The 14,271-nt window shown below is 44.0% G+C and overlaps 1 protein-coding gene across 1 annotated transcript in view; it reads left to right on the top strand.

The window, feature by feature from the left end:
• The window catches only part of LOC138600873 (NACHT and WD repeat domain-containing protein 2), a 53,089-nt gene that overhangs the window by 15,109 nt on the left and 23,709 nt on the right, over positions 1-14,271 (top strand). The window contains exon 4 of the mRNA XM_069672402.1: positions 11,751-11,867. Within this exon, the coding sequence (XP_069528503.1) occupies positions 11,751-11,867 (117 nt within the window). The remainder of the gene's footprint in view (positions 1-11,750; positions 11,868-14,271) is intronic.

Consider the following 14,271-nt stretch of genomic DNA (forward strand, 5'->3'; position numbering starts at 1 on the left):
CCCGTGTTTAATGACGAGCACATATCTTACAGCCAATTTGCATAAATCAACATAAATTACTCTTATTACAAGCGGCAATTATATAAGGTGAAAGGGTCAAAGAGGCAGCGGAATGATCTGGAATCTCTGAGATGTGTGTAAGTGTGTGTGTGTGGCAGAGAAGTGGCAGTTAGAGCAGCAGCAGCCTGGCAATGACGTTCTGGCTCGGGTGTCCGCGGCCACGTGTCTGTCTGGTGATTCAGCGCTGTGACGAAGCGTGAGCTGAAATGATTATGCAGAAGGCCTCGGAGTTAATACTATGACTCACTTACTCGTCTCTCCCTCCTCCTCCTCCCCCAACTCCTCTTCCTCCCCCACGTAGAGTGAGAAATGGCACCTTGGCGTTTTTTTTAACGTGCGCTATCTCTTAGCTTCTTTTTCATTTGTTATTTATGTGTGATCCCGCCTTCCCCGTTCACACACACACACGCACGCTCTGTCTCTTTCACTGACACACATACGCCAAGCTGACGAAACCCAGATTCTCCGCGCTCCCTCATCACTTGACTCAATTTCCAAGCAGAATGTTCCCGTAAGAGGATGGAGAGGGATCGCGGGAGACGGAGAGAGGGATAGAGGGAGGAGGAAATCCAGCCCAGGGGCGGAGGGCTGCGTCCTCATTCAGTCAGGCGAGGAAGGGAGGGGGGATCAGGACTCTGTGATCCTCTTTTTATACCATTTCTATCCCCCCGTGTGGCCCCTCTCTCTCTCTTTCTGTCTTTCATCACTCGTTTGGATGCTCACGTTTTAAAATGACACAAAACAGACCTTAAAATGCAGCGAGGAAACAGAGGAGTGAGGCGAGATACTCAGAGGTCGCAGCGTGTTCGTAACCACACTACATCACTAGATTACTTACTCCTGCGGTGTGTGTGTGTGTCTAACCGTGTGCTTTGATTGGTCGGACATTTATCATTGTATTTGACTGTTTATTTTTTGGCTGCTTAAATACTAAAGATTCAACTTTGCTGTTGGTTCAACGTGCTGCTGTTTTGAGTGTAGTCATGGCGTAGGTCAGGGGTTTGATCCCGTCAGCGAGTGTTGCGGTCACCGTAAGTGTTGTGGTTTTGTTTGCTGTACGCTGCAGTAGCTCGTATTTACTTGGATGGATTGATACATTTTTTCTGCAATGGAGTCTGGCTGCCGACCTTTAACAATAAACACATTTGGTTGTCTGCAAACTAAGCGCACCAGCCAGGTCAGTCTGGATCAAGGTGCCTCAGTAGCTCAGTACAAGACTGCACTCCTCAGATTCATTCGGACTGAGTCTCTTCTGTTGAATTCTCGTTCAGGGACGTTTGAGTTGATTTGTTTTGATAAATAATGGACCCTTGACTGAGACCAAGCCTTCTGTAGCTCATCACATGCTGATCATAAATCAACCAATCCCTGATTTCTTACGTTGTATTCAGATTAAACACATGAGTTGTTTTCATTGTGAAACACCTGTAGTCGGGCTGAACAGTTAATCGCAATATGGGCGTTTGCAGTTCTCAAAGCGCAGGAGGTGCAATATTTTTTCAGGGTGAAACGTGTGTTAAAAAACATTTTAATTTAAGTATCGTGCTGCAGAGATGCTCCGGCCGACCACGCAGACCAAAGTATCAAAGATCTTCGCTTGGTACAGATCCCTGCAAAAACACACCATCATCACTAACTCGTGTTTTTCAATGAAAATGAAAATAATCTCAATTAGATATTTTTTCAATAATCTTTAGTTGTAAAAGTGGAATTTATTGACTGTTAATTTGGCTCTTTCTAAGATGTCTCATTTACAGCTGGTTCGGGCCGAACATTACTGTAAAATTCAGTGTATAAGACGCACTTTTAATACATTTTTGTTTCATCTAAAGAGTCGTCTGCGTCCAACAATTATATACTGGTGTGACCAATATTCCTGTATCAAAGACTAGCAGGTGTTTTATTGTGTTACGGTGCTTCGTCATGCGCCGTCATCATCGCCAGTGCAGCCGCCACCCTCACAACAATCAACGTTAGCGTCGGCTGAGCTCAACGACCGCACCGTTAGCTAGCAGGTTCGCAAACTCGACATGGTGGAAACAGATGGTTGGCTGTAATTTGTGAGTGTTAGAGTGTGTTTCAAATAAACGTTAATTGAAATAGTGTTGAAATAACTTTCCCCAACGCCCCCAAGAACAGACTGCGTCTTATATTCCAGATTTTAATCCCATTTTCATTTTAAGATTCATTTTAATCCTTTATTGATCCCCAGGGGGGAATTCTGGAAATCTGGGAAACTTTCAACGTGATGAAACACACTGCAAAACCTTGCTACTGCCACCCTGCCCGAATATAAACTATTTTATACACACTCCATGCATTCACACTCAGTGTCATGTGGAGCTCTGGATACGCGGGCCATCCATTCACACAATTTGGCCAATCAGATGAAGTCAGCCGTCAGCTCCCCTCAGATTACTTGGTATCAATATAAGCTAGCGTGATGGCTAAGGGAGTGGAGAGGAGCTAGGTGGTTGGTGAAAAGCCTTGCGATACTTGGGATGATTTCAGATTCAGAATAGACTTTAAAACACCAGAACTGTGTTAAACATGAGACAAAGGAACTATAGATTGCTGCAAACACGCATGTTTGTTTATTGCACGTCATGACGTCGTCTCAACGTTGAACGATGTCCCAGTTTTCACATCCTGCAGACTCAGGTCTCGGCTCTTTCTGTCATTAATGGATCCAGTAAATTAAATATGCTGGGTTTCAATTCAGCTGCACAGCAACAGAATGTGTTAATGAGTCGAATGTATTAACTACTATTTGTCACTGCGCAGTGCTGACCATCTCGTTTCCTGTCCTGGGATCAACAAAGGACAGAGAAGCTTTAGACTCAGCATGTTTGTTAAATTAACTTTACTGTTGTAGCACCTCGTTAGAGCACGTTAGTTTTGGTGATACGCAGCTGAAAATACATCCAGGTATCTGATAAAACTTTAAAGTGAGTCTTGATTACATGGAACTTTTCATTTGGGAAACTGTGTTTCAACACGTAGCAGCTTTTACGAGACGTCCTGGGCATATTTCTTTGGAATAAACTCAACAGTTATTCCGTAGTTACAGTCCCCAGCACACTTCTTAACACGGTGCACCTCCTGGACTCCCAAATCCCACTCCCCATTATCTCCACCCATCATGCATCTCCTCATAAATCATCTTGTTACAATACTTCGCTTCCTCCCACACGCAGCAGATAAACTGAATCTCAGGGTTACTGCAAGCAGCTCCATTAATAACGTGGTCGGACCTCTGAGTGGCTGCCAAACTCGCCGTCCGTCTCTCACACACACACACACACTCACACACACACACACACACACACACACACACACACACACACACACACAGACTCCTAGACAGTGCAATTAAAGTAAAAGTTTCTCGGCCACGGCTGTGAGGTTGCGTTCAGCGGCTGTCACTCAGACGTCTTTTAAGACTCACACACACGAGCGGCGAGGCGAGGGGAGAGACGACGTTTAAAGATGATTAAAAAAAACACTGAAACACAAATTAATCATCGTAAGGAAGAAAGGGAGACAGTTCAACCTTTTCTGAACTTTATGATGGGAAATTTCAACTCCACAGAAGAAGACGAGCTCGCACACATATACAATGCCAGTAAAAGTGTCGTGATCACAAGGTTTCAACGCGATGGTCTTCGTCAGGTGATCCACACCCATCGATTTGTACACCAGAAGGCTGATACGCACCATGCCAGGTGTGGTAAAACCATAGCTCCCTCAAAGTGAAGCCAAACCCTCTCTATCGCCCCCTGCTGACTGGCTGCAGTATAGGTCATAAGCCCCGCCTCCTCCATGTTAACAGATCAGTCAAACTATAAAATCAAAACACACGTCAAACATGGTTTCTGTCATTATAGTTAGTTCTTATCACGCTGATTTATGTCCAAGTTTAGTTTTAATTTGATTCTGTAAAAAGGATGATTGACAGCTCTGCTGACAAATCCGGCTCCTGCAGCCGATCTGTTCCGGATTAGCAGAGTGGAGGAGGAACGGCGAGAGGAGACGTAACTAAAACAATCACTACAGTCACTGAACAGTCGCTGTTCTGCTGTTAAACACGCCGACGTAAAGGGTCTCCTGTTTTTTTCAGTTAGTTAAATGTGTCTTGTGGTTAGCAGAAGTACGGCGGCTCCACCAGCCGATCTCTACTGCGCAGCTCTGGCTCCAAATGATGTCACCGTCGCGAGATGGCAGCGCCCGTCATGGAGGGTGTTTTAGCTTCAATTCTGTACAATGAGAGCAGATGGCAACGCGTCGTCCATCTTTATATGCAGCCCTGCACCGACGTGATGTGCGTATTACAACCCTCAAATTTCAAATCTAACCATGGATTTTTTTGTGTAGTTTTTGGCCGATGTTTCGAAGATGAAACACAGAGATATTCGTCACTCCTCCATCTGTCTACCTGGCTGCCATATTCCTCCTCTTTGTGCCTCTCAGCCTGTTTCTGTCTCACGCTGGCAGCAGGCCGACGTCTCCGTTCACCTGTTCGGTTTCTTTTTCTTACTCTCGACAGAAACACATCAGCGTGCCAGCGGACTCCACCGGGACGATACAGATACAAAGATAATCAGAAATCTGAAAAATACGTGAAAGCTTTCAGTTCCAGTGTATTTATAAAACATGTGGGAGAACTGTTCTTACTGTGACAGTGATGGTTATATTTTCAGCCCTGTCAGAACATGTGAGTATGTGTCTGTCACGTTTGATAGACATGGAGAAGACAAAGTGCTTCTACCCAAACGTATAAAAACAAAAACATGTACAGTAAGAAAAACAAAGCAGCAAACATCAAAGATTTTTAAGTCAAAGTGCAGAAAGTTCACATTCCTCTCGCAGCACTTCAGCAGCTCCGCTCACTCCAGCCTTCTTGAACCCGGCGGCCGCACTGACTCAGACACACACTGTCGCTCTGCTGGTCTGCAGTTTACTCAGCGGCTGGACAAGCGTGATGTTACCCAGAATCCTTCACTGCAGGCAGCGTTTCTCTGCCAGCAGGCTTTATGATGCCAGTTTGGCGCTAAATTAAAATGCAAAAATGTTCGCTGCAGGATATTCAGACATTTATTTGAAAATGCATGAAAGTGCATTTTGAAATACATTTCTCAGTAGAAATTTCAAACCTGAGCAGGCAGCAGGGAGACGACAGGACACAGAGGAAGCTGTGTGGAGACTCTGGCACGCTGGCACTCGAATTTTAAGAGACAGTTTTATCAAGTCTGTAAGATATCCTGGCCGAACGTGGCCTCCTGGCTTTAGCGATTGAGTGACCAGCAGGCTACATTAGCTAGCCTTTTCTCTACATCAGTACAGTTGAGGCTTTGTTCCTGGCGTACTTGAAAATAAGTTTTAGGAATGTTTGCAGGCAAAAAGAAGCTAAATTGGATCTTGAATAGGAGTTTACAAGTTGCGTCTGCTCACTTTAAAGCAGCTAGCACCTGCTAAGTGCTAAGGCAATGCTAAGCTTAATCGCTGGCTGTAAATGTGACAAACAGAGTCTCTAAATTACGCTTTGTTGTTAATTTTTAACAGACATGTAATCAAAACTTGTTTAAGCACTAAATAAAGCGTTTCATTTTTGTGGTTCTACTATTTTATTTTGCGTGCGCAGGATGTGAGGAGGGACTGCTAGCTGAGCTGATGCTAGCCTGTATGTAGCTTGTTTTAAGGTGAGGTTTTCCTCTGCTGCTAGCTTGTTTCGTGGTGATCAACCTTGTTTTTAGGTCAGGACTCTGTCAGTGTTAATCTTTTAAAGGACATGGTGATTAAAACTAGATTAAACACTGAATAAAGCAGTTTCATGTTAAAATCTAAAACTTATCTTTGGCGTGTGCAGGATGTCAGGAGAGGCTGTCAGCTGAACTGATGCTAGCTTGTATGTAGCTTGATTTTAGGTTAGGATTCCTTTCGTGTTCATTGTTAATATGTTTTTTACTCTCTGCTGAATTATCTAAAAAAGTGTCCGCCTCTCCAAAACAAACAAAACTGTTTATAAAAACCAGTTAAAACACGACAAAGCAGCTCAGTGTTTCTTCCATGGTCTTTGCTGGAAACGGGACCCAAAGATGGGCTGCGCGTCGAGCTGCTGCTAGCTTGTTTCTAGGTGATCAACTTGGTTTTTCGGTGAGGATTCCATCAGTGTTTATCATTCATGGTTTTTTCCAGGAGCAGTATTATCTTCAGAAGTCTCCTCTTCTTTAAAGCAAACAGATTAAGCTTCTAAAAACACTGAACAAAGCTCTCGCTAAGTTAGCGCATATTTAGCATTCAGCAGCTTTGAGTCTGGCGGACAGCGAGCGCTTAGGGAATGCTCTGTTAAACCTGCCAGTGTTGCCAACTTTTTTTCCAATGAATGTAGCTAGCACTAGCTCCAAAAGTCGCCAGATGACGTCATGCGCTAATTTGCATATCATCGCGTGGTCTTTCGCACAACGTTTAGTGATCGTGAGCGCTGCACGTGGAACAAGATGAGAGAGCAACTCGGAGCCATGAGCTGCAGTTACACTGAGCAGCATGCATGGGAATGAATAACAATATTATATGTTCACAGGTCTGAAAATGTCGCTAAAGTTGTCGCTAGTCGCTTTGTTGAAAATAAGGGTTATATCTAGCGAGAAAGTCGCTGAGTTGGCGTCACGGAAACCTGCTTCTTACAGGTAAACGACGAGGCTGAAGGAAGCTAATAAGAGGTTTAAGCCACAGGTCCCAAAGCTGAGCTCAACGTCACTTTGTTCTGCTATTAAGAATCTTCTGCCATAAATATGCTTCTCCCTGAGCGGCTTCGCTGAAAGGCCAGCTGCCTCCTCTTCTGCTGCCTCATTACAGTCACCGCGAGTCACGTGACCTCGTTACCTCGCGTCTTTGACTGGCTCTTAACCTTAACTCGCTCCAGTTGAGCTGCGACGTCTGAAACACTGTACCGTAATTACCCAGCATGCCAGAGCTCTCGTTATCGACAGCTCGAATCCAGTCGATGAAAGTGACCGATCACAACATGAAGAATAAGCAAAATAAAACACAGCATTAAAGGACATCACATTAAACTCCCTCTATGAGATGCGTCTGATTTTTTAATCTCACATCGCTGCAGAAATGTCATATTTCACCACAGATCTGCAGCCCTACGAAAGCTGCATTCATCAAACATTCTTAGAGATTTACTACATGTTCTTGATAAAAATCAGTAGAGAGCTTAAGATACATTAATGTCGGCTGCGCGTCTATTTTTACTCTTGTTTCCTGCCTGAGAGCCTTCCTGCACGTTGGTGGGGGGTTTTTCCCGCCCTTTTTCTCGCCTGATTTCACGCCCTTTCTTCTCGGGCATCTCGGGCATAATCCCAAAGTTTAATAGTCTCGCATTCAATAAATTAAAAAACGGCTCCTCCTGCACTTGACCCGCCACGGGCAAGAGCCTTCCAAGGGCGTCAGAAAGCCGCTTAGTGGAAGCGGCTTCGGGTGTTACGTAAGAAAAGGCACCCCCCCGCTTTTAGAGTTTAGGGGGGAAAGAGAGAGAGAGAGAGAGGGAGGATGAAGGAGAAGGAGAAGTTGGCGGGAAGGAAGAGGAGGAAGCTGTGAAAGAGTCCCAGAGGAGTCCTCTGTTCGTCTTTCTAACTAATCTCCCGCCAAAATAAAGTTCATTCAAGTGTCCTTGCCTGTTTTGGATAAACATTCCTCCACTGCTTCCCCTCCATCCGTCTCCTCATCCCTCCATTCCCCGGCAAATGTGACCGATGATGGGGCAAATTAAATCAGCGCTCCCGCCCTCACACGCGCGTCTACACATGAATAGATCTGACTAATGTCTTCATTTAGCTTTTAATTACCCTGAATCCTCCCCGTCACCTGCTGGAGCCCAGTGCAAACCCGCCGCAGTCAGGGTGGGGGCTCTTCTCTCCTTCCCCCCTCCCTCCCTCCGCTCCTCGTCAGCGCCGAGCCGTTCTCCGTCTCCCACGCGTGTGCGTTGGAAGCTGGAAGCAGATTAGAGACTGTGATACAAAGTGACTGATGTGAGTTTTCCACAGCGTGAGGGATGCTAATCATGTTTGTGTGAGTCAGGAGAGACTTTCAAAGTAAAAGCTGTCGGTGGTTCTGCCCACTTAAGTCGTTTATCTCTCTGTCGGTTGGAAGAAGTCTGTGTACTGAATATTTTGAGGAGTATTGACAATCAATGAAACCTTTTAATTCTTTATGAAGCAAACGTTTTCTTTCTCGAGAGGCAGGATGTGATTCTGTTCTCTTTTTTTACATTAAAGCTCCTGTGAGGAGTTTTTCACTGCTTATGAAACAGGCTGAAATTAATTGTGATGACTCTGTATGAGCTACAAAAGCAAACTAGAGCATCAGCGACGAGATTGATTATTTCCATAAAGTTATTTTTAATGCCTGAACCTGCTGGCGGGGGGGGGGTAGGTGTCAGACGGGGCAATTAACTGCACGCTGCCTTTGTTTACATTTTCCAGGGTAAAGATTTAAAGTGACACATCTGACTGTCACTTAAGCGTGTACAGGAGAAAATGAGCAAAGACAAGAAAAAAGAGGTACGGCTTTGTCCACAGGGGGCGCCAACATCAACTCAAACTGAAAGTTCCTCACGGCAGCTTTAAGTTGATCACTGAAGAGTTGGAGGACAGAAAAACACAAAGGTTTTAATACTCCATTTTTTCAAGTAAATGATCCACATTTAAATGGGAGAAAGTAGAAGTTTAGTTGTGGTTCTTTTCAAGGATTCGAGGTTTATGGGCGCCGGTTTGGCTCGGCACGTCCCGTATAACAAGGCTACAGTCCTCAATGTGGCGGCCCCGGGTTCGACTCCCACCCTCGGCCCTTTGCAGCGTGTCATCCCTCACTCTCTCTTCCCCTGTTTCCGACAAAATCCACTGTCCTCTCTCCTCTCCATCTCTAAATACAGGCATAAAAAGGCTAAAAAAGGGGCTCTGTTTAGCTCAGTCAGTAGAGCAGGCACCACATGTACAGAGGCTGCAGTCCTCGTCGCACCGATCGCAGGCTCGACTCCCGGTCTGCCGATCATTTGGTGCATGTCATCCCCCACTCTCTGCTCCCAACATTTCCTGTCTATCTTCAGCTGTCCTGTCAATAAAGCCCAAAAAAAGGCCAAAAAAAGAATCTTAAAAAAATAAAATAAAAGGCTAAAAAAATAAAATACAACAATATTATTATTAAAATTAATAAATGAATTAAAATAAAAATAATATTTTTTTTCATTCTTTATATGAAGCAGTTAAAGCAGGAAAATAAAACTTAGTTCAATAATTCATTTAAATATTTTTTTTTTTTTTTAAGGATTAAAGTTGTATTGTTATTCCAGAGCATGTTCATAAGGTCCTGTTTTAAAAGAAAACAGTAACATAAAATACAACAGTATTATAATAGTAATTTCATTGTATAGATTCGGCAGTTAAAAGCAGGAAAACAAAACTTTTAAATTGTTAATGAATGAATTAAGAGGATTATTTGTGGGTGTTGGTTTAGCTCAGCAGGTACATGGTGCGTCCCTTAAACAGAGGCTACAGGGTTCGACTCCCTCGGCCCTTTGCCGCCTGTCATCCCCACTCTCTCTGACACTATCTACTGTCCTCTCTCCTCTCCATCTCTAAATACTCTAAATATAGGCATAAAAAGGCCCAAAAAATACATTTGAATTAAAAAAAAAAAAGGATTCAAGGTTTATTGTCTTTCCAGAGAGATGCATGAAAATTAACAAAATGAGGTACTCAGGTCCCGGTTTGAAACTCGGTTTTTACTCTTCAGATTAAGCGGTTAAAAACAGTAAAATAAAACTTCTAAATAGTTCATGTTGCTGTCGTATTAGAGGTTAAAACTTTTTAACTTTTGGTTGGACACAAAAAAAAGAAAAAACTCTCTTTCTTTTATTTATGACATTGAACAGATGAAATGTACAGAACAGGAAGTCAGAGAAAATGTAATTCTATGTGCCTTTTTCTTGTCTAGCTTGTTTTTATCTGTCTTTACTGGAAGTAATAATCACTCCCACATACGTTCAGTAAACAGCTGCTGTATACAGTTTATTTTCAAAGAGTGGCACAGCAAAAAGGAACCACTGCAATAACTGCTGAAGCAAATATTCCTGATTTGCAGCCCTGCCCCTGCGCTGTGGAGGAATCTCACTTCCTCCTCAGCTGCTCACAGGTGCACATCAACAACCAGCCATATGAGCCGTGGTGCGTCTCCCCGCCTGTGACGGGGGAGGCGAACGTCTCCCACTCTGTCAAAGTAAAGTCCCGCTCTCTCTGTGTTTCAGGCCGAGCCGTAATGCAGAGCTGCCCGTCACTCTGCTCTCCGCCACGCTGCGGATGTGTCAGTCATCGTGTCGGCTAAACTCGTCCGAGCGCGCGCCGGTCTGCCGGGCAGCCGAGCGTGAAGGCAGATAGCAGCTCTTTGGCTTCACCTCGTCCGCCTGCTCCGCCTTCTGCTTTTTACTCCTCGTGCTCTGATATCAGGGAGGAAGAGCTGCAGAATAAAGAGCTTCGAGTAGTTAGACTACCATTTTACTCATCTAGATACAGATTCAGATACGAGAATGTGCGAATAACCCTGAACTGGTTAGTAGAACAGTATGAGTATTGTTATTTGTGTATGGCATTGCTAAAGTGAAAAAAAAAGCCGGAGAAACGCTGATTTTTAACATTAAGTTTCTGGTCATTCACACATGAAAAGTGACGGTATTATTCGGTGTATAGACGAGCGCACCTGTCGATACCCACCCTGCATTTCAGGCTGCATCAGAGGCATTCCTGTGACTGCTACCTACAGTGACCGACAGAAGCGAACGTGCTGCGGCGGCCCCAAAGATTTCCATCAGCAGAAACGTGCGGCTCGTTCATACAGCATGCAAATTCAAGACACATATTCAAAACAGAAACGTGCTTTAAATGTACAAACGTGCTGCAGAAATCCTAAACAAATGCATTTACAGCAAATACACACACGATGCAAAGTCACACAGACCCAGATAAACAAATGCAGGAACGCTGCAGGTAGGACGGTTTGTTCCCCTCTCTCTCTCCAAACCTCCAGAAGCAGCCGCGTGTTGTCTTCCACACACACATTTACAGTCTCTCTCCTCCGGTGGGAGACTTCCCCCTGCAGCGTGTTTACAGTTCAGATTGCCTGAGCTGCCAAAAGTTGTGATGAACGCGTTGAGGGAGACCCCCTCTGTGGCACACGCCTGCGTGCGTGTGTGTGTGTGTGTGTGTGTGCAGTCGCTCATCCCTGCTGGGCTCTATAGTCTGAGTGGTGTTGTAGTGACGCAGAGCAGGTGTGTGTATAAGTGAGTGTAAGCCTTCTTATCCTCATTGAGCTGTTTGGCTTTTGTTTAATTGTACTTTGACAAAACGTGGCATCAGTTTGCTTTAAATTCCCTTTAATACAGTTTTCAGTTACAAAAAGGCGCAAAATTAGGAGCTAACAATGTAGCTTAAACGCCCTCTGCTGCTGCCAAATCCCTCAGTAAAACCCTAATTTTTAAAAGTAAAATCCATCATTTTCTAGATGAACTTCTGCATAGAGGTGTAAGAGACATTCCTTACCTAAAGTGCCACACTGGATATATTTAAAGCATCTTTTTGCTCTTCTTAGAACCCGCTAACACCCATCTTTCTCTCCTGTTTGTGTGTCTGCAGGTGGTGGACCTGTACTGGGGCGTGGACCCGGAGGAGTGGGACAGTCCGGACCTGCAGAGACTCAGGATGAAGCTCCTGGAGGAGTGTCTGAAGACGTCAGCGGGGCCATGTTTTGTCGTAAGTACGACGCACAGGTTACAACTGCAAGTTAGCATGTTAGGGACGCCATGTGTGCACACTTCTCATGATAAGTTAAATTAGCGCCTGCTTCGTTTTTCCCCAACATCTGTGTTCGCTATCGTATTTCATGGCTCTGATGTGGCGTCAGACTTGAAGAATTTACTTTTGAAATCATTTAGTTGCAGATTTTGACCACAGGAAGTGTTTTGGTGTTCCAAAGAGGCTTTTTGTTAATAGCTGAATGGGTTTGTCAGGTCGCCAATAACTTTTTCCACTTTAGTAGCTTTTTTCGGGGGCAAGCCAGAAAAAAAAGCCTCTTAGAAAATATCTCAGGCGAGCGTATCAGAAACGAACAGGAAACCAATGCGAGGCCAGATTTACACTTCTGTGAATGAGTTATGCGCAGACCTCTGAGTGTCATGATGCGTAATTACGGCTGACATTTCACTGATCCGTTTGAGATAATTTTAGTCCACATTAAAAAAAAGAGAGAGTGAAAAAAAAGATTCAGGCTCGAGGAAGGAGAAGGGTGAAGGCTGGAGCGAAGAGCGGGAGACGACAGGAGGAGAAATTGATGGTGAATTATTCAAATGGAACAGATCCGTTCCCAGAGGTAGGAATTGAGGTGAGAGATCACAGGGAGAGGTGATGCATTATGGGTAGGACAGGAGCCCTGGTCTCAGGGGAGCATAATCTCTTTCACCAGGCTGTGTTTTTCTTCTTCTTCTACGACCCCGCGTGCACCGCTTCCTCACATAAAAGTTGTTCTGTTTGTTTGTCATGCAAACAAGAACACAAACTGAACAGCTGCACCTTAATGATTTATTCTAGTTTACTTTCAGAGGAGTGACAGTTACATGCACGCCTGAATCACTTGTTCAAGGATTTGTTCTTTTAAGAGATAAAACTGCTTTTAAAAGGAGTTTGGTATTATCGCGATACTTCAGTGCAATTCGATATGTAGCGCGATTCGATATGTAGCGCAATTAGACGTGTAGCGCAATTCGATATGTAGCGCAATTCGACGTGTAGCGCAATTCGACATGTAGTGTAATTTGATATGTAGCACGATTCGACATGTAGCGCCATTCGATATGTAGTGTAATTTGATATGTAGCACCATTCGATATGTAGCGCAATTCGACATGTAGTGTAATTTGATATGTAGCGCCATTCGATATGTAGCACCATTCGATATGTAGTGCGATTCGACATGTAGCACCATTCGATATGTAGCGCAATTCGACATGTAGTGTAATTTGATATGTAGCACCATTCGATATGTAGCGCAATTCGATATGTAGCGTGATTCGATATGTAGCGCAATTTAAAATGTAGTGCGATTCGACATGTAGCACCATTCGATATGTAGCGCGATTCAACATGTAGCGTGATTCGATATATAGCACGATTCGATATGTAGCGCAATTTGATAAATATTGCGATTCAATATTATAATTTATCACGATTTTTGTTTGTTTTCTTAACACCAAACCATGGGAAAAAGTTAAATACACTTATAAAGACTATAGAATGAGTCATAATTGCAAAAACATAGCACGGCAGTCTTTGTGGGTTTTATTTCAGCAGGCGTCTGCTGCTTCACAATAAAAGGGGGAGGGACGCAGGGTGGACGGCTGTCCTTGACCTGTCCAGGTTTTAGTATTAGAAAAAGAATTAAGTTTAGTTTTATTGTAGATTTAGTTTAATAATAATGAATATAATTATTATTTAGTAGAATAATAATCAACCTCAATAAAGCAGGGTTAAATGGCAATGGGCTGTACTTACATCGTGCTTTTCTAGTCCTGTGGCCACTCACTACATGTCACATTCAAGTGCCCAACTGTCAATCAGTACTAATCACATTCACACCCCGATGGCTGTGCCACCAGGAGAAACTTAAGGTTCAGCGTCTCGCCTAAGGACACTTTGACATATAGAGTAGCGGAGCTGGGAATCGAACCGCCAACCTTACGATTGAGAATCTACCGACTCTACCACTGATCCACAGCCGCCCCACAGAGCGTGTCAATAGCGTGCTATTTTGTGGGTAATAGTGACTGGACTGCAGTTATACAGAACACAGAGGGCGCTGACACACACATTCATACACTTCACTGTATGAATCCATGCACTAACTAAGTGACATGCAAGGCCACTAATCAGCTGATACACATACAAGCAAGTTGGGGTTCAGACAGTAAGACATTGAGTCTAGACTGGGAATCAAACCTCTCCAACCTTTTGATTGGAGGGCAACCCACTGTACCTCTGGGCCACAGCCACCCAAGAGTATAAAACACACAGCATATTTCTTTTCTATGACACAAACCTCCGTCAGCTGAGAAAGAGCATAAAATGTGGTTGAAAGCGTCTTAAAATAAACATACATCCTGAC

Source organism: Semicossyphus pulcher, unplaced genomic scaffold (assembly GCF_022749685.1).
Source record: "Semicossyphus pulcher isolate SPU_LCO1_2020_fin unplaced genomic scaffold, fSemPul1.0.p SCAF_21, whole genome shotgun sequence".
NCBI lineage: Eukaryota > Metazoa > Chordata > Actinopteri > Labriformes > Labridae > Semicossyphus > Semicossyphus pulcher.